Genomic DNA, 26,032 nt, shown 5'->3' with positions numbered 1-26,032 from the left:
TATTTGATGCCAACCCCACATACATAGGTTCCTTAAACAAGAAGGAGACTTAAGCTTAGACTTAAACAAGAGCGTCAATCACAAAATGGGCTGGTTTTGATGGAGCTGCTGCACAATTCAGTATGTAGCTGACTTCTCCAAAATACCCCAGATAAAACATACTTTTCCTTTGTTATTAACTGATAAACTAACTCCATATTTTAGGTCATTTCAATAAATACTGAAGGTCATGTCTTACAAGACTTTTATACTAAGGGACTGATACCCAAGCACGCATGTACCACATTAATTATGAAAGAGTCACAGATATTTGTGAATTTTGTACTCTTATGCCCACACCCAAATACAAAATATATCTTATGTGGAGCAACTGAAGTCAATTTTTGTTAGCACATCTATTAACATTTATTTTTTATTTTTATTATAAAGCAGGTGAGGAAGATGCCTGCTGCTGCATTTGTTTGACAGATCAAACCTAGTTAAGGGAGTAGACCTAAAAGTATTTGAGTTCAGTACTACTGAAAGCAATGGGGCAGTTTAAAATAAATGCATTTACAACAAGGACATACATGTACCTAGGCTCCTGATCACATTCTTCGGCTTTTTAATTCATGCAATACAAACACACCCACATGTTTACACATTTTGTCCCATAAAAAATAAAGGACAACACAAATTCTGGATCACATCTTTATCACATCTTAATCTGATTTTTCTGGAAGTTAGAAACATCAACAGTTTTTCAAAGAATGATAAAGTATATAGCAGCTATAAATGAAGAACACCTAAAATCATTCTGACTGGCAATCTTAAACTCTTTGACTAACTACTAGGGCAATTTGAAATTTGTATCATTACACGAAAAAATACCCTACTGCAATACTGAAAGGAATAAATAATACTTACTGATGTCCATCCTTTGCTGAACAGGTAAAGGTGGTGTTTTGCACACAAGTTTTGAGAGGCATGTTGCTGCTAACAGTTGTGCATAAGAGGTCTAGGGGAAAATGCACACAATTCAGGTGGCAGTAATAACTATTCATTTTAAAAAATCCTTAAATAGCATCCAAAAATGTAATCTTGCAACAAGAAACACATCTCCTAAAACCTTGCTGTCACAAATTTGCTCTACTTACTTGGATGTGTGCATTTTGATACAATTTACAGCTCAGTCCTGAGATTTACTATGTAAGCAACACGGGATTAAGACACGTACTACATTTATCTAACAGCTATATATTATTTTCAAGGATATGCCCATAAAATATACACAGGGCCAGACCTTCATAGACCCTACAGTCCCTCCTTTTAAATCACGGCTCTCTCAGAACAACTAAAGCAACACCAGCGAGGCCAAGAGAGGAGTTTGTTATCTGGGCAGCCCAGGACCTCCATACACCTTGCCCAGGTTTGCACCCCAGGGAAGTCACTTCAGTGCTGCTAACACAGCAATTTCATCCCTGGAGGCGCACTCCATTGTCTCTCAAGACAAATGGCTGCCAACAACAACCCAGTACCCTCCAGATGGTTTGGGCTACAATTCCCACCATCCCTCATCACTGACCAAGTTGCCTGTGGCTGAAGGACATCTAGTCCATACTCTCTGGACCCTACTGCAGACTTCATACTGCATAAATGCATACGGCATAAATGTGGCCCGTTCTGCCTCTGAGCTCTATAAGTTAAGGGGACTCTTTCCCTGTCCGTAAGCAGGAAGAGAGATGTTCAACCTGAATATATAGATTTGATCTGCCGGATCATAGCTTTAGACTGATAAACTTGGAGAGTCTAGAATGAGTTCACCATTTTACCCAAGGGAGCTAATATTTCATTTGTGTAAACCAAGCCATTATCAAGTGGAACGGTAAGCCTGGTTAACTCCTAACTTATGCATAAATATGACATATTTGCTATGTTCTTCTAAAGTATTAATGCTTGTAGAAACCTTATCCATAATGGGGGGGGGGGGTGTCATTTGAAAATCAAAACAAGCAGAACAAAAAGCACCTCCAATGATTACGTTGCAGCCAACTTATTTTCATTGGGGTTGGAGGGAATCTCCTTTTAATCTACAAAAGTTCATTATCACTACTTTCAAATCTCACACTACTGTTTATGAAAAGCAGAGAAAGGATGGGCATTTAATGAATGTGTATTTAGATAATAAAGTTTGAAGCACTTACTGTTCCTTGTTCCAGTAAAAGCTGGCATTGGCTAAGACATTCAGGACTATTAATAAGCTCCAATAGCACCTTTTCTGCTTGTATTCGCTGTGCTAAGTCTGTCCCCTCGTAGAGCTGTTTACAAAGAACTTCTAGCTCTGCCAGACTCTGCTGGGGGTAAAAATCAGACACGAATTGCCCTCCATTAATATCCTCACAGTACTATTTATTCATGCACATTGATATAGAATATGAAAGTCAGAATGGGCTGTATACAAGTCATATTCATAACTACCTTAATACCATTCATCTCAATGGGTCTTTCCTGAGTATCACTACCATATTTACTGGAATCTAACGCTCACCTCTTTTGGCCAAATTGTGTTGCGAAAATTAAGGTACGCATTAGATTCGATGGCACATTTACATTCACCATCAAATACCGTATTTTTTGCACCATAACACTCACTTTTTTCCTCCTAAAAAGTAAGGGGAAATGTCTGTGCGTGTTATGGAGGGAATGCCTACGGGTGGCATGCCTACGGATTTTCCTCCTCTAAAAACTATGTGCGTGTTATGGTCGGGTGCGTGTTATAGAGCGAAAAATACGGTACTTTTTTTTGTTTCAAGGTTCTGAAAATTGAGGTGCATGTTAGATTCAATGGCGCATTAGACTCGAGAAAATATGGTAAAGTCAGATACAATCAACTCACATCTTTTGTTTGGGTTATGTTCCAGAGACAGCACATAAAACCACAATCGCATATAGTCAAAAAAACCATTTTAAAACTGGAAAATGGCCTATAATACTCTCCTAAGGTCACACGCGGGTGGCGCTGTGGGTTAGAGCCTCAGCGCCTAGGGCTTGCCGATCGTAAGATCGGCGGTTCGAATCCCCGTGGCAGGGTGTGCTCCCGCTGTTCGGTCCCAGCGCCTGCCAACCTAGCAGTTCGAAAGCACTCTCGGGTGCAAGTAGATAAATAGGGACCGCTTACTAGCGGGAAGGTAAACAGCGTTTCCGTGTGCGGCTCTGGCTCGCCAGAGCAGCGATGTCACGCTGGCCACGTGACCCGGAAGTGTCTTCGGACAGCGCTGGCCCTTGGCCTCTTTGAGTGAGATGGGCGCACAACCCTAGAGTCTGTCAAGACTGGCCCGTACGGGCAGGGGTACCTTTACCTTTAAGGTCACACACACACTCTAACTCCAAATGCAAGTGCAAATGCAGGTGGAATTGCCTATGTTTTCCTCCCAGCCTACTGCCCACCCTCCCACCTTGCCAAGTGCATAAACTTGAAATCACATTGGTTAAATGCACATCCATTGCAAGTGCAACCCTGTGTGTTTAAATAATGAAGTATCCCTAAGCCATTGCCAAGGGGTAGGGAGGAAGGACACAGGGGATGCTCATCCAATTCCTCCCACTCACAGCTCAAAAGTAATTTGTTCATTTATCACCCAAGAAAAATATCCTAGCACTGAAGTAGCATATGTGCAAAGGAAATGGGGATTATCTGTCAGATCCAAAATGGAAGATCATGCACAAGCAATTAAATTTCCTTGAGCATCTAAATCAGCAATATTTTTTCTTGCACTTAACAAACAAGAAAGCAGGCAAAGTTAACAGTAACAATCAATATTTTCAGTGCTGCTTTTGGTCTTTGCCATTTATTTCCCACTTACCAAGAAAGAATATAAATTTAGTTTCCACCTCACCACTTGTGAGGTGTGGGATATCCTTCCTAATCAAAGGAAGAATCAAGGTGCATGAATAACTTTTGCCCAAATACACTGTGATTCCCTCCTCTCTCAGGTATTCAGGTTAAATATAATAACAGTTAGGAAAGCATACTGTGTCCACACAGTTAAAACACAGTAAGCTTGAATCTCATCACCATAAAACTTAGGAGTATTCACGTATTAAGCAGGAGTATTAAGACAAAACTAACAAAGTGGATGTACAGTGGTATCTTGGTTTATGAACTTAATCCACTCCAGAAGTCTGTTCTTAAACCAAGGCATGCTTTCCCACAGCAGCAGGGGACTCAATTTACAAATGGAACACACTCAACAGGAAGCAAAACATGTTCTTATTCCAAGGCAAAGTTCACAAACCAAAACACCTACTTTCAAGTTTGCAGCTTTCTTAATCCAAGTTGTTCTTAAACTAAGCTGTTCTTAAACCAAGGTACCACTGTAATCTGGTTAAACAGATTTCAAACAAAGTGAAATGTTTGTTGAGCTGCTCTTAGTGAAAGATTACGCTGAATATCTATAATTGCCCTTTGTAAGCAGAGTGCATGTCAAGGTACAGTCATTACCCTAGTAATAGCAACTTCATATGAAGGACAATTATTAGATGATTATCAAAGTACTGTACATAAAAATACAAAGTGCTTAACACTGCCCCTTCTCTACCCTAACAACTTATTGTTTTCACAGGGAGTTAGACGTCTCCTTCTGGGATGTCTATTAGCATCTACTGGCCAATATAGCAAAACAGAACCTCCATGCTGAAAGGAATGATACCTTCACCTTCTTACCTACTTGTAAGGTTTAAGGGGAACCTGGCTAGCTGGACTGGCTCATGTTCTGGTCCAGCATGTCCATTTTATGTTCTTAGGGCAGGAATGAGAAAGATATGGTCCTCCAGATGTTACTAGATTCCAGTTCCCATTAACACCATTCATGATCACAGATAATAGCCATTGTAAGCCAACAACATCTAAAGGGCAACAGCTTGTCTACCCTTGTCTTAGCCAGAAGAGAGTAAATTTTGTTGAATACGTAAATATGTCCTAAAACTGAAATAAACAATTGAATTTTTATCCAATAGATATCAAATATTTTTCTTTTCTGTTCCCAAAAGGAAAGGACTGGAATAGGGTATTCTTGGTCACCAGCCCAAAGGGTATTTCACCAACTTTTTCTCTACCTTCCGCAAACTCAGATGCGCACCAGCTAGAGGCCCCAATATGTCCCCTCATTGTTTGCATGAGTGCAGTCATGATGCAAATATAAACTTCAAGTTGTGTTATGTACCTCGTACCTCTAATGGACAGAAAGAAATCATCACACGTATTTGTAAGCCACCTTTCATTCCAAGGTAGCATAGGCGCAAAATTCAAACAACAGATTCAATAAAAATAATACCAATCAAATAACTAAAGCCAGCCAGGAGATAATATCAGAAGTATACAACCGGAGTTTAAAAGCTCCAGCAGATTGAGCATTAACTGCTCTTCTATGGGCAGCTGATATTTCAGACCTTACACTTCATGGTGACACATTGAGAGACGCTTCATATCAACAGGATCTAAAGCCTACCAATTCCCCCAACAAGGGGAGGAGTCTAGGGCAGGCATACCACCACCCAACACATACACACTTCCCAAAAACTGTCAGGGCTCTGGATTGGGCTATTATTTCACTGAGGATTCACCCACTTCCCTCTTGCTTTGTCCAAGAGTCAAGCATGGAGATCAGGCAAACTTCCCTTTTCTACAGAAAAGGAGTCACCACCAGTAGATGCCAATCAAGCCACCCTTGACAATGGAATTCACAATCACTTATCTCACTTCTCAGCGGTGAGATAATGCAGGAAAATACATTCCCTAAAATATCCCAGACCCAGACTTTTTAGAGATTTTAAAGGTTAAAAACTGATGTCAAACATGTCAAACTTGGCTTTAATGCTTTAAGCAGATAATCGCAATGTGTGGTGAATAGATTCCAGACATGACTTAAAGTTGTAAGAGATAATCTGGTGTGAGTTTGTTTATTTTTTTCCAATGGATACAAAACAAGAAAAATAGCTGTAACAGAGTATCAGAAACAGAGAAAAGAAAGACCAAACCAAACAAATATCTAGGAGTGTCAAACAAGGACATTTGTCCATGAAGGCAACAATTGTTCTTATTTAATTAAAATACATTGGTGTTATGTGTAATTCAAATTCACAGTTTTGAGAAATAAATGTTTTGTTTGGTGCTTGAAATAGAATATATTAAAAAGGTGGGGGTGAACTTACATTAAATTTGATCTGGATAAAGAAGATAGCATAACTTTGCAAGTTTGGTGCCACATGCTCTCTGCATGCATGCATACATACACATTTGTGTCTTTCATGACACAAACAAATAGTTATACATGCATACATGTGTGTGCCTTTCAAGGCACAAATAGTTATACACAAACACACATGTGTCTTTCAGGGCACACACCAGTAAGTTATACACACATTGACATGTGTCTTCAAGACACACAAAGAGTAATACATGCATACATGGCACAAAGAAACAGTTATACACAAATGCACATGTGTCTTTCCAGGCACATACCAGTAAGTTATACACAAATGCACATGTGTCTTTCAAGACACACACAAATAATTACACATACACACACCTGTGTCTTTCATGGCACACATTAATAGCTGTACACAAACGCACATGTAACTTTCCATGACACACACAGTTATATATAAAACAAAACAAAAAATCCTTTCAGTAGCGCCTTAGAGACCATCTAAGTTTGTTATTGGTGTGAGCTTCCGTGTGCATGCACACTTCTTCAGATGCACACGAAAGCTCATAACCAATAACAAACTTAGTTGGTCTCTAAGGCGCTACTGGAAGGAATTTTTTTTATTTTGTTTCAACTACAGCAGACCAAGACGGCTACCTACCTGTAACTAGTTATATATATACACAGATACATACATATATATGTCTATATATAGATTAGATATAGATATAGTTGACATCCCTCTATTCTTGAAAGGCATGTGTGTGTGTGTACATATATAAATCCTATCAGGACATCCTTTCCCCCCTTACCTTTCCCCGCCCCACACGATCCCCGCAGCCCCCCCCCCCCAGGCGTCTCTTCCTCGCAGCATCCCCAACGGACGTGCGGCGGTGGGGCAGCCTTCCTCTCCCGCCCGCCCCCCGCCCCTTCCCCCCCGGGGCTGCTCCGCCGGCGGCCTACCCGCCCCCCCGAGTCCCACTCCCCACGGGGACGAGCCATCTCCCCGCCACGCAACGGTCAGGCTCCGGGTTCGACGCCGCCGCCGCCCGGGGCGCCCACTGACCTGCCCGCTCAGCGCCATCTTCCAGCGGGGCGGGAGGGCGACGCCGCGAGCAGCCCGGGCGGGAGGAGGAGAGGGCAGGCCCGGCGGGAGGAGGCGGAGCGAGAGGAGGAGGCGGCGGCGGCGGCGGGGAAGGGGTTGAGGGGAGCACCGCGGAGGGAAGAGAAAAACCAGGCCCCTCGCGGCCCTCTGAAGTATTTCCGCGCGTGTTTTAAATCTCCCCGCCTTATCTGGCCTCGTTTGAACTCGACGCGTGTCAAGGGCGCCGACCCGAACGGAATGACAGGCGGGCAGGTTAAGCCCCGCCCACAGGACTGGTCACGTGTCACGGCACACGCGCGCCATTTGAATGGCAAGTGTCCATCAACCTGGCGGCGGGGTGAGGCAGCCCCTTCAAATATTTTTTTGGGGGGAGACCCCCCCCCAGGAGTTGACCCCCTATCAGTGTGGATTTACATATAAGCTCAACAAGCTATAGCTTAGGGCTCCACTCTCTTGGGGGCCCAAAAAATGTAATGGGGGGGGATGGATGTTCATTTCCAAAATGTAAGATAAAAAGCAAATAAAATAAAACCTACATACAGCAGCAGTGTTTTGTGTTGTGTAGGCTCCTCTTTGTTACATGCAAATGGCTTTAGATGCCTATTAGGTCCATCAATCACCACATAAGCATATAAGGTAAAGGTAAAGGGACCCCTGACCATTAGGTCCAGTCGTGGCCGACTCTGGGGTTGCGGCGCTCATCTCGCTTTACTGGCCGAGGGAGCCGGCGTACAGTTTCCAGATCATGTGGCCAGCATGACTAAGCCGCTTCTGGCGAACCAGAGCAGCACACGGAAATGCCGTTTACCTTCCCGCCAGATTGGTACCTATTTATCTACTTGCACTTTGACATGCTTTCGAACTGCTAGGTTGGCAGGAGCAGGGACCGAGCAATGGGAGCTCACCCCATTCTACTCATTCTACTCATGTAAAAACACGCTGGTTCCCGGACCGTCTGCGGACCAGATTGAGAAGGCAATTGGGCTACATTCGGCCCTCAGGCCTTAGGTTGCCTACTCCTGGCTTAGGGCCACATCAAACCTAAATACAGCCCTGACCCCTATGATACGTGTGCGAAAGGCACGCTTTCATAACAAGGTCTCTGGACCCAGGGAGCTAGGGTTGGGGGTTGCCAAATAGGCAGCCTAGGCTTAGGGCCTTTTGGGGGGTCAAAATAATATTGATTTGGTTTGGCTGGTAAAATCAAAAACATATTAGGAAATAATTTGTGAGGGGCCCTCTGAGATTGCGCCTGCTTAGGCCCCTAAGGGCCCTCCATAGGGTTCAATCTGGCGCTGTTGTCACCTGTCCTGTATAATACAGGATTGTCCCATATTTCAATGTAAAATGCAGGCAGATAACAGTTTTGTCCTGTATTTCAGGTCTTTTCTCTTTCTGCCAAGTTAGGGAAGCTCTCCAAATACATGTGTGTGGAAGGTCATGTATTTAAGCTCTGGGTAGCCGAACACAGACAGAATTTCAAATTCATGCGGATGTGCACAGGCGTATCTGAAAAATTCCAGATTCCTGGTCCTAGACTAACCGCAACATCACACTGGCTTAAGTAATGTTCAGTTTGGGAGAATATGGAATATGTGTGAGATAGCCTAGTGCCTTAGCTGGGGCAGTTGGAACGGAAACTTTAGCTTTCTGTATGCAACACACATGTCCTGCAAGTGACACACTTAAATTAAAACGAAACAATCAGTAATGGGGGCTGTCATGAGGTCTTTGATGGGCCCAGTGCCCTGCATGACTAAGATCAGCCTTTTTCAGTCAATATTAACCAGTCTTTCTTGCAACTATTAGTGGTGCGCTTAGAACATTAATAGTCAAATTGGCACAACCTCTCCGTAGGAGGAAGCCAGACTCGAATTCTTCTCCCTGACATTTAGTTGATTCTGTGCAGGGTCTGCCCCCCCCCCCCATATATATTTGATTTTTATTTATTTATTTTGCATGAAGGAACATTCACTCCAAAGTTTTCTTCCACCTGAAGTCTGGAGTTGGACATCCCCGGCGCTGATTTAACCATCACAGCTCATTTATTGTATCTACAGTCAGTGATCCTGGTTGTGGGGCGGACTGAAACTGCAGCCAAGCAAACGGCCATTCAATCTCCCTGAGATCTCACGGCTCAAGGCAGGAAGATGTAGAACGGACAGGCCCATGGCCTTTCCAGGCTACAATTAACAAATGGCCGAACATGGTTAGAGAGAAGGAGATTTGCTGAAACTGAGACCTTTGAGCCTTTGCCTGAGGGCTGCTCTGGAAGCACTGAACAACAATTGCCCAAGAGACTCACACTTTCAGTTTTAGAATCAGATGGGAACATAGAAATGTGGATAACTTTTTGGAGAGATTTGCAAAACTGCTGGGGAAAGTGCATTTGTGAATGTTTTTACCCGCCTGCCTCTTTTTAGTGCTTTCTGTGAGAACTAGGCCTCCAAAGGGCATGTTTTATTCAATGCCAAAACAAGGAAGCAAATGTGCTCTTTTAATCCTGAAAGAAAGGAAGGGAAAAGTGCACTAGAGTTTGGCAGCCAGCTTCTGAGATAAACTGGAGGGGTGAAATTCCTGAGTCAACCTACTGGCAAACTAGTGATTTCTCTTGCTCCTAGATAGGCTCTGAACAATTGGAGCCGTTTGGAAGTAAAAGGAGGATTTAATTGTGCTAATTGTGATATTTTGGCACCTGCTTTAGTATGACCAGGTCCTACTTACCAGCATTCAAAAGGCTTGTGAGCTAAAACTTCACACCACCAAAGCAGGTTTACCCTTATAATGGATCTGAGATGTCCACGGAGTATAAAAAGAGGAACTTATTACCAGTATTGCCTTATATATTGTGTGCTTATGAATATTTAATTGTTGTCCTTAGACTTAAATACATTTATTTGCAAATAAGCAATCTGTAGTTTGTCAAACGTTTTGTGCTGCAGATTACCCTAAAATGTTAGATTGAATTATTTATGTGAAGCTGACCTTGAAATAAATCCATACTGTGATAGATGAAACACGAATGCTTCAGACATGGAAAATTGTTTGTTGAAACCATAGCAAAATTCACCTGTAACGGGACCACTTTGCTTGATTAACTTCCATGCCACAAAGATGTGGTATTCTAGTTTTAACAATGCCAATTTAGAGGCCTTCAGCATCTAATGGGAATTCCCAGAATATTTCAGCTTCTCCAAGACAGAAAAAAAGCTTGAAAACTATTGCCTTTCACCCTTGCAGCATGTCACTGCTTTATAAAAATGGCAGCAATTCTGAATCAGCTGGTACCACCGGGTTTGGAAAGGGTTTTCTTCCCTTTTGCATGGGGACTAAATACAATGGTACCCCGCAAGACGAATGCCTCGGAAGACGAAAAACTCGCTAGACGAAACGGTTTTTCGTTTTCTGAGGTGCTTCGCAAGACAGATTTTCCTAAGGGCTTTCTTCGCTAGATGAAACGGCCCTGCCTCTCGTGTCATGGCGACGGTCACTGCACGCATGCACGCTCGCTTCCCCGCTCCTCCGGCTCCCTCCCACCTTCCAGCTGCCTCGCGCCGCTGCCCACCCACCTCGCGCGCTCCCCTCAGAGAGCTGTTGCTGCCAGCAGCCAGCGTTGCAGCCAGAGTCGCGCTCCTGAGCCCCGCCGCCCTCCAGCAGTCATGTCGCGCGGTGGTCACAACGCGTGGGTCAGTCTGAGGTAACGGCGGCAGCAGCTGTCCTGCTTCTCCCCCCCCCCCCCGCCGTTGTTAGTGTTTAAATGCAGTGGTGCTTCGCAAGACGAAAAAACTCGCGGAACGAATTAATTTCGTCTTGCGAGGCACCACTGTACCGTATTTTTCGCTCTATAAGACGCACCAGACCACAAGACACACCTAGTTTTTGGAGGAGGAAAACAAGAAAAAAATTATTCTGAATCTCAGAAGCCAGAACAGCAAGAAGGATCGCTGTGCAGTGAAAGCAGCAATCCCTCTTGCTGTTCTGGCTTCTGGGATAGCTGCGCAGCCTGCATTCACTCCATAAGATGCACACACATTTCCCCTTACTTTTTAGGAGGGAAAAACTGAGTCTTATAGAGCAAAAAATACAGTAATATGCAACTACCACTGATCAGGGCAGTGAAAAGGTTTTGGGATGGTCACTCTACTGCACTTCCAATCAGTGTAACTTCCTGCTGAAATCTTGTAACTTTTTAACCCACAAATGTTCCAGGTTATTTTTGTCCCACTCTTGTTGCACTCTGGACAGCAATCATGTGGTAGCATTGGTCTTCAAAAACTTACTGTGACTGTGAAGTCCTCATGTGACTATCCTGCCCTACAGCTGTATGACAGAGAGCTATATCTCACACAAGGAATTGTAGAGGGATCTTGGCAAGTGCAACGTTTATATCTTTTGCCACTATGGTTTTTCTCAGTGAGCAGGATTCTGAATATAATAAATACAACGGAGGCTTCAAATTAGAAAAGTGTGATTGAAATGGTATGTATACTTCTAGGCACTGTGATAATTTCTAGAATTTGATACACATTTTTGTTGTGATAATATGAGGTTTCAGGACAGTGGAACTCACACAAGCAAAACAGATGAACTTGAAAGCATCAGCACATAACAACCCCTTACACAATCCAAACTTGCTTCATTTTTCATAGTCTCCAGATTCATATTCTGCCTCTTCCTCATCTTCAGCAGAATCAAAATCGTCTCCATAATCTGTGCCATCGCTTGTTCTCCAGCTGCCAGGAATATTCTGGAAAGTTAATGATGAGTCTGCAGAAAAAGGCACATACAGTGTTAACAATTAAGCTTGTGATTGGGGAGTGGCCATAGGTTGGTGGATAGGGCCCTCTTTTGCCTGCAAGAGGGCCCAGTTTCATTCCTGGGCAGGTTCAGTTCAGGTAGCAGGACTGGGAAACACTGATTTAAAAAAGCCATTATGTCCACTGAAACATAGATTCCCTATCTAAAACATACTGGTTTGAAATGAACAATTTGGGTTACTATTAGCAGAATCAGGCACCACCAAAAGCTTGATCGTTTTGTGTCCTTCCGCCAGCAGGCTTTTTGGGAACTGATTGTTTTTAATAAAAGGGCTGGTGCCGTGCTGTTTATATTATTAATAGATATACATTTCTATCAATGTTAATTTTTTTCTTAATTATTGGTTTTTTCTATGTTTTTAGTTTTTCTTATTTTTATCTGTAAACCACCCTGAGTCCCCTGTTATGGAAAAAGGACCAATAATAATAACAATACAGTGATTTACCATCAATAACTTTCAGCCTTGCAGATGAATAGGCAAACCCGTATTTGTTTTTTGTTTGGCATATGTAGACACCTTCATCTGATTTCTTGATCCCTTGAATTTGTAACCATCCAGACACACTGTACTTCCGAGGTCCCCCCCTTGCCTGAGAAAATGAAAGCCAAATAGGAAATAAATGAAGGTCAGATAATAAATAGGATGAAATCTTCACCATGTATACTCCACTGACGTAAGTGAAATATACATCATTGAGATTTTGATTGCAACGTTATATATGTTCTACAGTCATGTATGGAGCAACTACTTTTGCAATGTTCCTCAACATGGCAGGAGGACAAGCAAGTTGTTGGTTTGCTTTTTTTAAAACCAGCCTGAACAATTTGCTCATCCCAAATTCCAAGTCATTTATGAACAAGTTAAAAATCACTGCTCCCAAACCAATCCTCGGTTGTCTTTCCCCAGCCTTGAAAGGCAAGGAATTCTAGATGTCTTCTTCAGCCACCATTTTGTTGTAGGGAGAGGTCTGTGTCTCCTGCTAAGTTTACCACAAAGAAAAGGTAATTATATCGCCTTACCTACTTTAAACTGTATACCTGTATTGAAATATGAGCATCATCTCCTGGCAGAAACATCTTATTTCCTTTCTTCTTCCACTCAAGGTGCGGCATGGGATATGCAGATACCTCACAACCGAAGATGACGTCATTCCCTGTGAAATTCTGGGTGTCTCGAGGTGGCAAAGAAATAACAGGAGCTGGAAGAGACACGAGTGAGAGGATCATCATGCTCAAGAGTCACATTAAACAGCTTTCACAACACAGACTAATTCTACTCATTTGTTTATTTTATTTACTTGTTTCATAAAATTTATACACTGCTTGATTGTAACAAACAAACAACTCAAAGAGGTTTTGTTACGACAAGCATTGTGTGTTACGCCACTGTCCTACAGCAGCCAATTTGTGACTGGCACCCACAGCACTCCCTCAATGCACCCAATAGCCCCCAGAGGTTGGCAACTCCTGACAACTCATTAGTGAAGTCACAAAGCTTTGCTGTTTTTCATAAAGGGTTAGATAAATCTCCATGTGAGCATGTCCCAAGAGTGAAAGGAAGGAGGGGAGAAAGTGTCATCAGCCATAAAATTGCCTGTGTGCATGTTTTGGGACGCTTTTGAATTATGGTGCTGGAGGAGATTCTTGGGAGTCCCATGGACTGCAAGAAGATCAAACCTATCCATTCTGAGGGAAATCAGCCCTGAGTGCTCACTGGAAGGACAGATCCTGAAGCTGAGGCTCCAATACTTTGTCCACCTCAGGAGAAGAGAAGACTCCCTGGAAAAGACCCTGATGTTGGGAAAGATGGAGTGCACAAGGAGAAGGGGACAACAGAGGACAAGATGGTTGGACAGTGTTCTCGAAGCTACTAACATGAGTTTGACCAAACTGCGGTAGGCAGTGGGAGAGAGGAGTGCCTGGCGTGCTCTGGTCCATGGGGTCACGAAGAGTCGGACACTACTAAATGACTAAACAGCAACAATGTTTTGGGAATTGTATCAGTGTTTTGTTTTGTTTTTTCAGACCAGGGTTTGCAGCCGTGTTGTTTGTAGACTGTGTCATCTCTGACAGTGAGAATTAGGAGTACACATGTGACGGATGGAACTGTGGTAACCGAGAATGGCATCATGTTTGCACTTCTGCTAAACCAAGGCAGGGTCAAACTGCTGATCTATTAGGCCTAATAAGAGCAAGTGTTAGCCACTAACAGATTTTAATCCCAAAGGAGTTGGAGAAATAACTTTCCCTATGAATGGCTAAATGAAAACTGCTTAATATTTCAAAAAATATACGGTGTAAAGACTAAAAACAAGCAATATGTCAACAAAATCTTTAAACAAGTACAAAAACCAATCAAACACCAATATAACAAAGCACATAAAAGCATTAAACAGAAAACCAGAGGATTCAAACATGTCAGACTGGGTCCTAGTTTATAGGTCAGCAAACATCTGGTCATCTCAAGGTGTCTGAAGCAACTGGTGGTTGCTGATTCATATTTGGCACAAGTAAAACCCTTCCACCATGCACGGGCAACAGCTGGATATGACCATTTTCTGGGGACCGCATCCTATGATATTATGAAGGGTGTGGTGCCAGGAGTATAATTTGCCCAGATGATGTTATAGGGGGGAGCGGTCATTCAAGGGATGCAGGTGGCGCTGTGGGTTAAACCACAGAGCCAAGGACTTGCCGATTAGAAGGTCAGTGGTTCGAATTCCCGTGACAGGGTGAGCTCCCGTTGCTCGGTCCCTGCTCCTACCAACCTAGCAGTTCGAAAGCACTTCAAAGTGCAAGTAGATAAACAGGTACCGCTCTGGCGGGAAGGTAAACGGTGTTTCCGTGCGCTGCTCTGGTTCGCCAGAAGTGGCTTAGCCTTGCTGGCCACATGACCCGGAAGCTGTATGCCGGCTCCCTTGGCCAGTAAAACGAGATGAGCGCCTCAACCCCAGAGTCGGTCACGACTGGACCTAATGGTCAGGGGTCCCTTTACCTTTAGTCATTCAAGTAACCTGGTCCCAAGCTGTTCAGGGCTTTTTAATGTTAACAAACAGACCTTGAGCAGGGCACTATAGCCAATCTGCAGCAAGTGCAGTTCCCACAGCATGGGGAATGAGCAATAAATAATTGTCCTTTTTTAAGCAATTCCTAAAAGCATTTCACCCTCACAATAACCTCTTGAGGAGGGAGAGTGACTTTCCCAAGTACTGAACCCGGAATTTTCCCTCCCACCTGTGGCCAAGAAGACTGCAATCCTGAGTAGACTTAGGCAGTTCAAATCCCATAGACTTCCACAAGGTTAAAACAGGTTGCTGCGTGCAGGATTGCAGCTCAGCAGCTAGCCACTGCTACACTGGCATTTAAAAAAAGCATTTTTAAGCGTTGTTTGTGTTCTTGTTACCACTGTTGCACACAGTGAAGCCGAACACCCCATCTGCTTACAAGAATGCTTCGATTTCCCCACCACCTCTTTTATTCCGAATGGTAGCTGTTAATTTTGAACCCAGCATGAAAGACAGTTATAACTGTGAACCATGTGAGTTGCTGCCAGTTCATTTGGGCACTAAATTCTGTTTTATAACTTTCATTTTGATCAAGCTATTAAAGTCATTATGCTTTTTTGCGCGGGGGGGGGGGGAGCACCTTTTAAAAATGTAATTACAATGCAGTTTTCCATTTCACATTCAGATTAAATTTGTGAAATACTAGACCACGTAGGATTTTTGTCATTTGTCTGAAGGACGACGATGTGGTTTTCAATTGTGTGTTTTCAAAAATAAATAAATACCGTATTTTTTGCTCTATAAGACTCACTTTTTCCCTTCTAAAAGAGTAAGGGGAAATGTGTGTGCGTCTTATGGAGCGAATGCAGGCTGCGCAGCTATCCCAGAAGCCAGAACAGCAAGAGGGATTGCTGCTTTCACTGTGCAGCGATCCCTCTTGCTGTTCTGGCTTCTGAGATTTTTTTTTCTTGTTTTCCGCCTCCAAAAACTAGGTGCGTCTTGTGGTCTGGTGCATCTTATAGAGTGAAAAATACGGTAAATAGTATGTCGTAAAGGTAAAGGGACCCTGTCATATACACACATATACATACAGCCACTAGAGGGAGTGGATTTAATGTCTTCCTTTGAACACATTAAATGAGCAACCACTGTAATAAAGATTGGGGCTTTTGAAGATGCAGAATTGAAAAAGCATATCTGTCGTTGAAATCCTGTATTTCTCTACTCAGAAGTCCGATTCTTGAATGGGGTTTCTGTCAAGTAAGAGGGCATAGGATAATCACCATCAACAACAACAATAACTACTACTGTTACTACCCCACCTATCTGACTGGGTTGCTAATTTCTTGGCTGAGAGGGGAGAATGCACTTAAACACATCATCAAATAAGAAGAAGCACATCCCCCCAAATTGAGAACAAAGTAGGGAACAGGTTTGACTTTTGAGAAAGAGCTAAAAGTGCTATTCTCTTCATCTGGGCGATGAAGTGGTGCCTCTGTCTCTAGATATCTTAAGTGGGTGCAGCGGATGTGATATTTGCTGAACTGCCATGCCATTTGCTTCCACCCGTGCTCTCAATGGATCTCTCATTTCAGAGGAAATCGAGGCTAAGCCACGGAACCACCGCCCCAGGAATTCCTCACTAGTGGGGACAGCAGAACAACACTTATGTCACCTGACTTCTAGGAATGTCAAACTGACTGCCTCTTAAAATCTTCAATAGCAATAGCCCTCTCCTTGCATTAGATGCATGAAGCAGGTTTGCACGATTAAAGGGAAGAGGGGGAATCCATTGCTGCCCCCCCCCCCCGCAGATGTCCATGCATTGGCTAGAAACATCAGAAGAGGGAGAGTCCACATCTGTATAGCTCTGCACACACACAGGCTTTGTCACAAAGTGGAAGAAGAAGAAGAAGAGTTTGGATTTGATATCCTGCCTTTCACTCAAGTTAGGCAGTGAGTAGCCCGTTGTTTGGAACTACAACTCCCATCAGGCCCAGGCTGCATGGCCAATCTTCAGGGATGATGGGAGTTGTATTCCACAACACCTAGAAGGTACCACGTCGGTTACTTCCAAACTAGGCCATATCAATCAGCAGTGACCCTAGGAAGTAAGACCTATTGCAGATACTGTACAGTGGTGCCCCGCAAGACGAATGCCTCGCAAGACGGAAAACCCGCTAGACGAAAGGGTTTTCCGTTTTGGAGGTGCTTCACAGAACGAATTTCCTATGGGCTTGCTTCGCAAGACGAAGATGTCTTGCGAGTTCCTGCGATTTTTTCCCGCTCCCCAGCCCCTTTTTCTAAGGCACTAAGCTGCTAATAGCCTTTTAGCAGCTAATCCGCTAATCCCTTAAGCCTTTAATAGCCCCTAATAGCCGCTAAAGTAAAGGTAAAGGTACCCCTGCCCGTACGGGCCAGTCTTGACAGACTCTAGGGTTGTGCGCCCATCTCACTCAAGAGGCCAGGGGCCAGCGCTGTCCGGAGACACTTCCGGGTCACGTGGCCAGCGTGACATCGCTGCTCTGGCGAGCCAGAGCCGCACACGGAACACCGTTTACCTTCCCGCTGGTAAGCGGTCCCTATTTATCTACTTGCACCCGAGAGTGCTTTCGAACTGCTAGGTTGGCAGGTGCTGGGACCGAGCAACGGGAGCGCACCCCGCCGCGGGGATTCAAACCGCCGACCTTTCGATCGGCAAGCCCTAGGCGCAGAGGCTTTTACCCACAGCGCCACCCGCGTCCCGCTAATAGCCACTAATAGTGCTAATCCGCTAATCCGCTAATGGGGTTGCTTCGCAAGACGAAAAAACCGCTAGACGAAGAGACTCACAGAACGGATTCTTTTCGTCTTGCGAGGCACCACTGTATTAATATTTGCACAGATTGAAGAGACGGGAAGCATGAAGACTTTGGTCCCAATTACCAACTGTAACTGTTTTAACTACAGGTGATGGTTTTTTCATACATTCATTGCCCGCTGCCCTCGTCTACAACCCATTTCCCCTACTGTCTGTTACCTATGGACTTGTTCATAAATTACACACAACACAAGTACAAGTAATTGTGTGACTGTGCACTTGTTGATTTGCACACACAGACGCACAAACTCCACGCTCGTTGAATGTCAGTAAAGGTAAAGGGACCCCTGACCATTAGGTCCAGTCGTGACCGACTCTGGGGTTGCGGCACTCATCTCGCTTTATTGGCCGAAGGAGCCGGCGTACAGCTTCCGGGTCATGTGGCCAGCAGGACTAAGCCGCTTCTGGCGAACCAGAGCAGTGCACGGAAACGCCGTTTACCTTCCCGCCGGAGCGGTACCTATTTATCTACTTGCACTTTGACGTGCTTTAGAACTGCTAGGTTGGCAGGAGCAGGGACCGAGCAATGGGAGCTCACCCTGTCGTGGGGATTCGAAATGCCAACCTTCTGATCGGCAAGCCCTAGGCTCTGTGGTTTAACCCACAGCGCCACCCACGTCCCCGTTGAATGTTACATGTGAATACTTATGAGAGCATGTTGCTTAATTATTTGTGTGCACAGGTTCACAGATTGCAAACTAGTTGAATGTGACCATCCCTTATTTTAGATCGGAAGCTCCTCGAGGACAGGGATCCAGGGGAGGAGGGAGGGGGCGGTCCGCCCCGGGTGTCACCACTAAGGGGGGGGGGTGACAGAGGAGGTTAAGGGGTGATATGATAGCCATGTTCAAATATATAAAAGGATGTCACATAGAGGAGGGAGAAAGGTTGTTTTCTGCTGCTCCAGAGAAGCGGACACGGAGCAATGGATCCAAACTACAAGAAAGAAGATTCCACCTAAACATTAGGAAGAACTTCCTGACAGTAAGAGCTGTTCAACAGTGGAATTTGCTGCCAAGGAGTGTGGTGGAGTCTCCTTCTTTGGAGGTCTTTAAGCAGAGGCTTGACAACCATATGTCAGGAGTGCTCTGATGGTGTTTCCTGCTTGGCAGGGGGTTGGACTCGATGGCCCTTGTGGTCTCTTCCAACTCTATGATTCTATGATTCTATGACAAAATTCTCTCCTGAAAGTGACGCAGTGGCTTGGGCACCCGCAGGCTCCATGCTACCCCAAACTGTCTCCCCTCCGCCTCTCCCTCAGCTGTAGGGCAGCTGAGTGGGAGGAGGCAGCCAGACTCCTCAGAGGCCCCGTAGAGTGTCCTGGCCAGGCTCACCCCACCCCATGGGTGGCTGAACCCACCCCTGGGTGCAGGGCACGTGCGCCACCCCAGACGTTCCACCCAAGTGTTCTGCCACTGCAGGGATCCATCTATTTTCCCTTTGAAACTCTCACATTACATAAACTGACGACATTCCTCTGTGCATGCGCATGCCCACGCTCAAACACACACATGTACATACTTCAGATATTATCCCTACATTTCTCTGTTTTATTGGCCCATGGAATCCTAAAAGCGCTTTCCGATATACATACAACGTTGTCCGACACAGATCAAGGAACAGGAGAAGATCAGCTCAACCCAGCAAGAGCCTGTAAAATTATACGAAGCGTTGCCAGTTGCTGTCAAAATTCGCTGCATGTGCAATACTACCATTCTACATGCACAATTTATGTCACCTCTAGCCTGGCCTGAGATCCCTGTGCTTTTCGTATGGAGAGCTCAGACCGCTGCGCTTGCAGAATGGCACAGACGATGCCAGCTTTGCCGAAACATTTCACTGACATTGCCAGTCAATACGCCCGGGTGCCTTTGTATGAACAGGGTGCCTGGGAGTTATCACTGTGCGCATAGTGTCACATGCGACTGCTATAGATCACTGGCATGCTTTGAAGAATGCAGAAAATCACATATGGGAAAATCTTACATAAATTCGTCTTGGCTCCGTTTTGGAACTGCGTGCCATTTGGACCTCACTCCAAAGGCTGTGCTAAATCTCTTGGAATCCTGTAAAGCGATGATGCTAATTGCAGAAGAATGAATCATTTACACATCAGGCTATAAAGCTGCCAGGAGGCTAAGAACTAATCTCTCCATTTGGTTATCTTTTCCGTTGGGCTTTTTCACATGCAGTGAAGCTGCATGCAAAGGTTTGTTCTTCAGTATAAAGAGAAACATGACCTTGCATGTAATTTATTTAAATCTGCATAAGACTGTAAGGGATTTGGGGGATCTGAGACTTTAAACATTATATATTGTTTCAGCTTGAACCTTCCTACTTTGACATACAGTGGCCATTTAGATCTTTCATATCATTGTTGCTGTCTTGTTAATTTCAACTTTATATACTAAGATTGGACCTAGCTGCTTTATGTTGATTTTTTTTAGCTATTAAATAAAGAGCATCTTTTTCCATACTTTTACTATTCCTATAGTAAGACTATTCCTATAGTCTTCAATCCTGCCTTTCATTCATGGATAGTGGTAAAATGACTCTGTTATGGCCCACCCACAAATCTGCAGGCAATTTGTGTTCACATTTTCATACTCCCCTCTGATCAACAGGTTGTCAGTTCCCATGTGAATTCTACAATGTTAATCTCACAGGATACGTTGGCAATTCCGGAGCACGTTCCCATGCTTTAACAAAAGCTTAGTGGACTCTGCATCCAATGTTTTGTGGCCTCAGAAGACAAACTTTGAACAGCGCTCCTCGTTGTTACTGTTTGTTACCTTAAGAGGAACTTTATCTAATGAAATGTCAATAAGGGGGGAAACTGGATGCAAGGGGGAGTATATTTTCTCATTCCAGGATCACATAATATCACACTTGTGCCTATGTCCTTAGGGAACCCAAATCTACAATTGAGTAAGTCCCAATAAAGTCAATACAGTGGTACCTCGCAAGATGAATGCCTCGCAAGACGAAAAACTCACTGAAAAACTCAAAACTGTTTTTTGAGTTGCTTCGCAAGACGAATTTCCCTATGGGCTTGCTTCGCAAGATGAAAACGTCTTGCGCCTTTTTCTTAAAAACGTCAATGCATTCCTATGGGAAACCGTCAATGCATTTCCTATGGGAAACCGTGCTTCGCAAGACGAAAAATTCACAAGACGAAAAAACTCGCAGAACGAATTAATTTTGTCTTGCGAGGCACCACTGTAAGTTTTACTTCTTGCATTGTCAGGCTGCAATCCCATATATCCTTACCTGGACGTAAACACCACCAAACACAGTGGGACTCACTTTAACATAAACACACATAGGATTTCTCATCTAAACTCCAAAAAGATAACAAATTGCTCCAGAAGAGTGATTTCCGAGCCCCTCTGTTGCATCCCTAGACTATGCTGCCAAATATCACCACTAGTAAATCTCAGCTTCCCTCAGGTACGTACTTTAGACTCTGCTTTGCCTTTCCTTACCCGATTTGCATGGTCCTTTGTGCTTTATGCTCGCATTTATCCCCTTTCCTGCATAAGCCTCATGGAACTGGCAGATGTTCTCATAGGTCTTCCCTTCAGGTCCACATACAGTCTCCTGCAGCTTGCAGACACATTGTGGCTCGGGGATTTCTCCAGACTTGATGTCAGGGACATCCAAATTGCACTCCAGGTTGTCCCCGCATTGCCCGTAAAAATGGCTGCCTTCGTCCAAGTCACAGATCTGCCCCTCCACATTCCCGCATTCGGGACAGCAGCCGCATGAGTCCAACACGGTCCCTGCTTGGCAGGCTGTAGGCACAGGGCAGAGTTCCAGGTTGCATATTCCACAGCTGTCCCCTTCCCTCAGCAATCTCAGCCATCCTCTGTGGTACCAGGCGGGGAAGGACTGAGAAATTTGCATCAGGGCTACCAGGAAAACCATAGCCACCAGGGGTTTCATCTTGAGAATGTAATCAGCAAGAAGCAAAGACCTTTTGGAGGCAAGCCAGAAGAAAGGGGGAGAAGAGGAGGAGGAGGAGGAGGAGAGCGAGCAAAAGAAAGCATGTCACAGTCACATTCCACTTTTCGGTTTGGAATATGAATCTGGAACAAACGCTAGAGGCTTTAAAAGAGAAATTAGCCCCAGATCACAGCTTCCCCATATCAAGAACAGTCAAGAGTAAATGTCAAGTTTCTTTAGCACAGTTTTGGAACGCAGCTACTGCTACCCCACATGGAAAAAAACAACAACAACCCTCTTCTCCTTTACTTGTGAACCTGACATGTGTTTTTTACATTGTCGCTGTGTGCATTTCTTTAACCATGTCTCAATCCCCCAGCAAAAGGGGGAACTGCATTGCAAACACGTTAAGTTATAGAAACCAAACAAGGATATGCACAACACTTGTATGTTTCTATGACGTCAGCCAAAAAGAAGGAGAATTCTGCCCTCGCTGGCATGTTTTGATCAAATCTGTTGCTCCACAATAACCAAAAATAAATCGGAAGTATTTATAAAAGCGTTCCTCCTTTCTTCACCTCCCTTAAATTTTATCATACAAGTGACATTCACTACCACTGTATTTTCCTTATAATCATCTTAGCCAATCTTCAGTGTATACATTTGCTGCTTGGAGCAGCTGCAGGAATTTGCCGCAGCTACCAATCGCCTGGCCAATTGCCACAGCCAATCGCCAGCAGGTCTTGCTGCAGCCACCAATCACCCGCCCAATCACCACTGCCAATCTCTTGCTTGCTGCTGCCATTAATTGCATGTCCCCCCCCCCATTCACTATCCATGTATAAGACGACACTCAATTTTTTGCCATTTTTTTAAGCAAAACGCATCGTCTTATACACTGAAAAATACGGTATTCCATGGATTGACGTTTGCTCTGATTCAGCAGTAAAGAGCGGGTTTTCCTGGAGAAAGGAGTGGAACAAATGAAAAAAAAATGTAAGTGGAAAACCTCTCAGACACTTGCTTCCTACAATTAAAGTGTGGACAAGCCCTTTGTTGAGCATTCATCTTGATTTGTTTACAAAACATGTAAATTGTTCATTCTTTCATTCCACAATCTACAATGTTTTTCCTATTTTTTTGCAGTGCTCATTGTACACACTGCAAAAGTCTGTTTCCTATTTTTAAAAAGTGGATTTGTTGTGTTAGGGTAACAGGGCACAAACCTAAAGTGCTAGTATGCACTTCAATCCCTCGTGCAAAATATTGGCAGCCTGGAAGCGCTTTATTGATCCTTTGTTGCTCTAGATCAGGAGTTGATCACGTAGCTCTCTAGTTTTGTCTCAGGGCCAATTACAGAACCCCCCTCTAGTTGATTGACAGCTCTCCGTTTGAACGGTTAGATATCAATTGTTGTTGAACACTTTTGAAATGTTTCCATTTGTCTGGAAGGCGGAAGAACAGAATTATAGTTCTCTCTTTTTAATATTATGTGGAAAACAATTAAAATATATAGGATGGATTATTAAAATATGTAAAATTTATAATTTAATTATAAGATTGCAGAGCTTTATAGTCTAATAGCTCTGGTGTATTTTGCATAACAGTGAACAATTGCTTCCTTAAAGCACACAGTAGAATCATTTACTTGATGCTGGAGAATAAGTTAATTATGGATCCCTTGGCTTTGACTAATGGTTTTAATAATCACATTACTGTAGAATTAACTTATACTTTACCATGCTTATAGCACTAATGATGAGAATTATAAAATTTATGTATCTTCAAAGTAAAATTGGCATGAAAAAGCTGCCTGAAAATACAGCAGCTCCTCAGAGAACGTTTAATGGGTATCCAATCACTTCTGATTCTTCTCCCACTTATCCTCACTACTCATTTACAATTTTCTTCGGCTTCCAAGACTGCTCAGCAATTACCATTTTATGAGCTGAAGTGTGGATGGTCTTCCTGGGCAGAGTGTATTAAAAAACAACAACCCTGGCCTAGAACCAGAGCAAAGAATCCCAGCAATGCCACAAATTTGCAACATGCACATTGGACGCTGACCTTTCTTACGACAAATTCTGGAAAGAAAGGAGAGAGCCCTGATCTCTGTTGTTCAGGGGGTGTTGACAGTATCAGCTTTCCACATCATTTTCTGGATAAACTCCCAGTAGTGATGTATGGAAGTGAGAGCTGGACCATAAAGAAGGCTGATCGCCGAAGAATTGACGCTTTTGAATTATGGTGCTGGAGGGGACTCTTGAGAGTCCCATGGACTGCAAGAAGATCAAACGCATCCATTCTTAAGGAAATCAGCCCTGAGTGCTCACTGGAAGTACAGATCGTGAAGCTGAGGCTCCAATACTTTGGCCACCTCATGAGAAGAGAAGATTCCTTGGAAAAGACCTTGATGCTGGGAAAGATGGAGGGCACAAGGAGAAGGGGACGACAGAGGATGAGATGGTTAGACAGTGTTCTCGAAGCTACAAACATGAACCTCACCAAACTGCGGGTGGCAGTGGAAGACAGGAGTGCCTGGCGTGCTCTGGTCCATGGGTTCACGAAGAGTCGGACACGACTGAACGACTAAACAACAACAACAAATTGTATGCCTGACTGCAGATGATGGTGCTACGGGTAGGGATGGTTAAGAAATTCTATTCCATTTGTACTGAAAGCTGAATCTGTCAAACTCGTGCTTTCTGAAAGAGTACGCGAACTGCCCTTTGAAATTCATGCTGATGTGAGTTTTGCAATGCAGTCCTCCAAGCAACGTTTAAAAAAAGAGAGAAGAGCATGTATTAGGGGAAAGTGCAAATAACACACGCATCGAGAACATGGTGCAGAAGACACGGGAAATACAACAACACCAGTGTGGAAGGGATGTCTGGTCAGATCCTGCTTTCATCAAGCCCAGTGTTACCAACCCTGTGGCAGTGCTTCTCCAGTAGTTTCTGGCAGAGAGAGGGAGTTTCTCTTTCCCATCACTTTCTATTATTATTATTATTATTATTATTATTATTATTATTATTATTATTATATTTCTATACCGCCCTATACCCACAGGGCTCAAGGCGGTTCACAATATAACTTCACAATATAAAAACACAAAATACATAACCATTCTACTCGGCCCCGGGTGCTGACAACCCATGCTACGCCACTGCTGCTAGAATGCCTGCCTCTTGTTGTTGTTGTTTAGTCGTTTAGTCGTGTCCGACTCTCCGTGACCCCATGGACCAGAGCATGCCAGGCACTCCTGTCTTCCACTGCCTCCCACAGTTTGGTCAAACTCATGTTAGTAGCTTCGAGAACACTGTCCAACCATCTCGTGCGCTGTCGTCCCCTTCTCCTTGTGCCCTCCATCTTTCCCAACATCAGGGTCTTTTCCAGGGAGTCTTCTCTTCTCATTAGGTGGCCAAAGTATTGGAGCTTCAACTTCAGAATCTGTCCTTCCAGTGAGCACTCAGGGCTGATTTCCTTCAGAATGGATAGGTTTGATCTTCTTGCAGCCCACGGGACTCTCAAGAGTCTCCTCCAGCACCGTAATTCAAAAGCATCAATTCTTCGGCGATCAGCCTTCTTTATGGTCCAGCTCTCACTTTCATACATCACTACTGGGAAAACCATAGCTTTAACTATACGGACCTTCACGGATCACTGCCTTGCCGTGTTGAAGGGGCTTGAATAACTCATAGAGGCTATGAGCTATGCCGCGCAGGGCCACCCAAGACGGACAGGTCATAGTGGAGAGTCTTGACCAAACGTGATCCACCTGGAGGAGGAACCGGCAAGCCACTCCAGTATCCCTGCCAAGAAAACTCCATGGACAAAGACAACAGGCCTGCCTCTTGAGAGGGGGGAAATTCTGGTGGCAGTGGGGCAGGAAGGACACCGCCACCTCGTCTTTTGCTGCCTGAGGCGGGTGCTTCCCCTAGTCTCATCAGTGGGCCGGCTCTGTGGCCAGTTATTGAAGCTGCATATCTCATCCTAACTTTAGTTTTGGTACAGTGGTACCTCAGGTTAAGTGCTTAATTCATTCCGGAGGTCCATACTTAACCTGAAACTGTTCTTAACCTGAAGCACCACTTTAGCTAATGGGGCCTCCTGC

At 44.2% G+C, this 26,032-nt stretch overlaps 2 protein-coding genes and 1 long non-coding RNA gene across 6 annotated transcripts in view; 1 reads left to right on the top strand and 2 right to left on the bottom strand.

Annotated features, from left to right (window-relative positions):
* RANBP17 (RAN binding protein 17) overlaps positions 1–7,567 on the bottom strand; it is a 200,268-nt gene extending 192,701 nt beyond the window's left edge. For 2 of the 4 annotated variants that reach the window (XM_083431934.1, XM_083431936.1), the window contains exons 1-3: positions 7,252–7,560; positions 2,184–2,330; positions 907–997 (exon numbers count right to left, since the gene is read on the bottom strand). In XM_083431934.1, coding sequence (XP_083288060.1) covers positions 907–997; positions 2,184–2,330; positions 7,252–7,269 — 256 coding nt within the window. In that variant the 5' untranslated portion in view covers positions 7,270–7,560. Of the gene's footprint in view, positions 1–906; positions 998–2,183; positions 2,334–7,251 lie in introns of all 4 variants that reach the window. The other 2 variants (XM_083431935.1, XM_083431933.1) reach the window with 2 other exon arrangements.
* LOC310673564 overlaps positions 1–26,032 on the top strand; it is a 349,698-nt gene that overhangs the window by 295,869 nt on the left and 27,797 nt on the right. The gene's annotated exons all lie outside the window — the stretch shown is intronic.
* Positions 11,907–22,052, bottom strand: LOC310673541 (kazal-type serine protease inhibitor domain-containing protein 1-like). Its single transcript, XM_083432010.1, has 4 exons — positions 21,459–22,052; positions 13,147–13,307; positions 12,554–12,698; positions 11,907–12,057 (listed from the first exon to the last, which is right to left on the bottom strand). The coding sequence occupies exons 1-4, from the start codon at positions 21,916–21,918 to the stop codon at positions 11,927–11,929; spliced, it is 897 nt and encodes a 298-aa protein (XP_083288136.1). The 5' UTR covers positions 21,919–22,052; the 3' UTR covers positions 11,907–11,926.

Source organism: Podarcis tiliguerta (assembly GCF_965153285.1).
Source record: "Podarcis tiliguerta genome assembly, chromosome: 3".
NCBI classification, from domain to species: domain Eukaryota; kingdom Metazoa; phylum Chordata; class Lepidosauria; order Squamata; family Lacertidae; genus Podarcis; species Podarcis tiliguerta.
Note: the sequence above shows the minus strand (reverse complement) of the source record. Positions and strands in the feature narration are given on the sequence as shown.

Coding starts and splice junctions, on each gene's coding strand:
- LOC310673541 (XM_083432010.1), bottom strand. CDS start 21,918: ATGAAACCCCTGGTGGCTATGGTTTTCCTGGTAGCCCTGATGCAAATT. Junction 13,308..21,458: donor CAAAGGACCATGCAAATCGG/GTAAGGAAAGGC, acceptor TGTCTCTTCCAG/CTCCTGTTATTTCTTTGCCA. Junction 12,058..12,553: donor AAGGCTGAAAGTTATTGATG/GTAAATCACTGT, acceptor CTTTTTCTGCAG/ACTCATCATTAACTTTCCAG.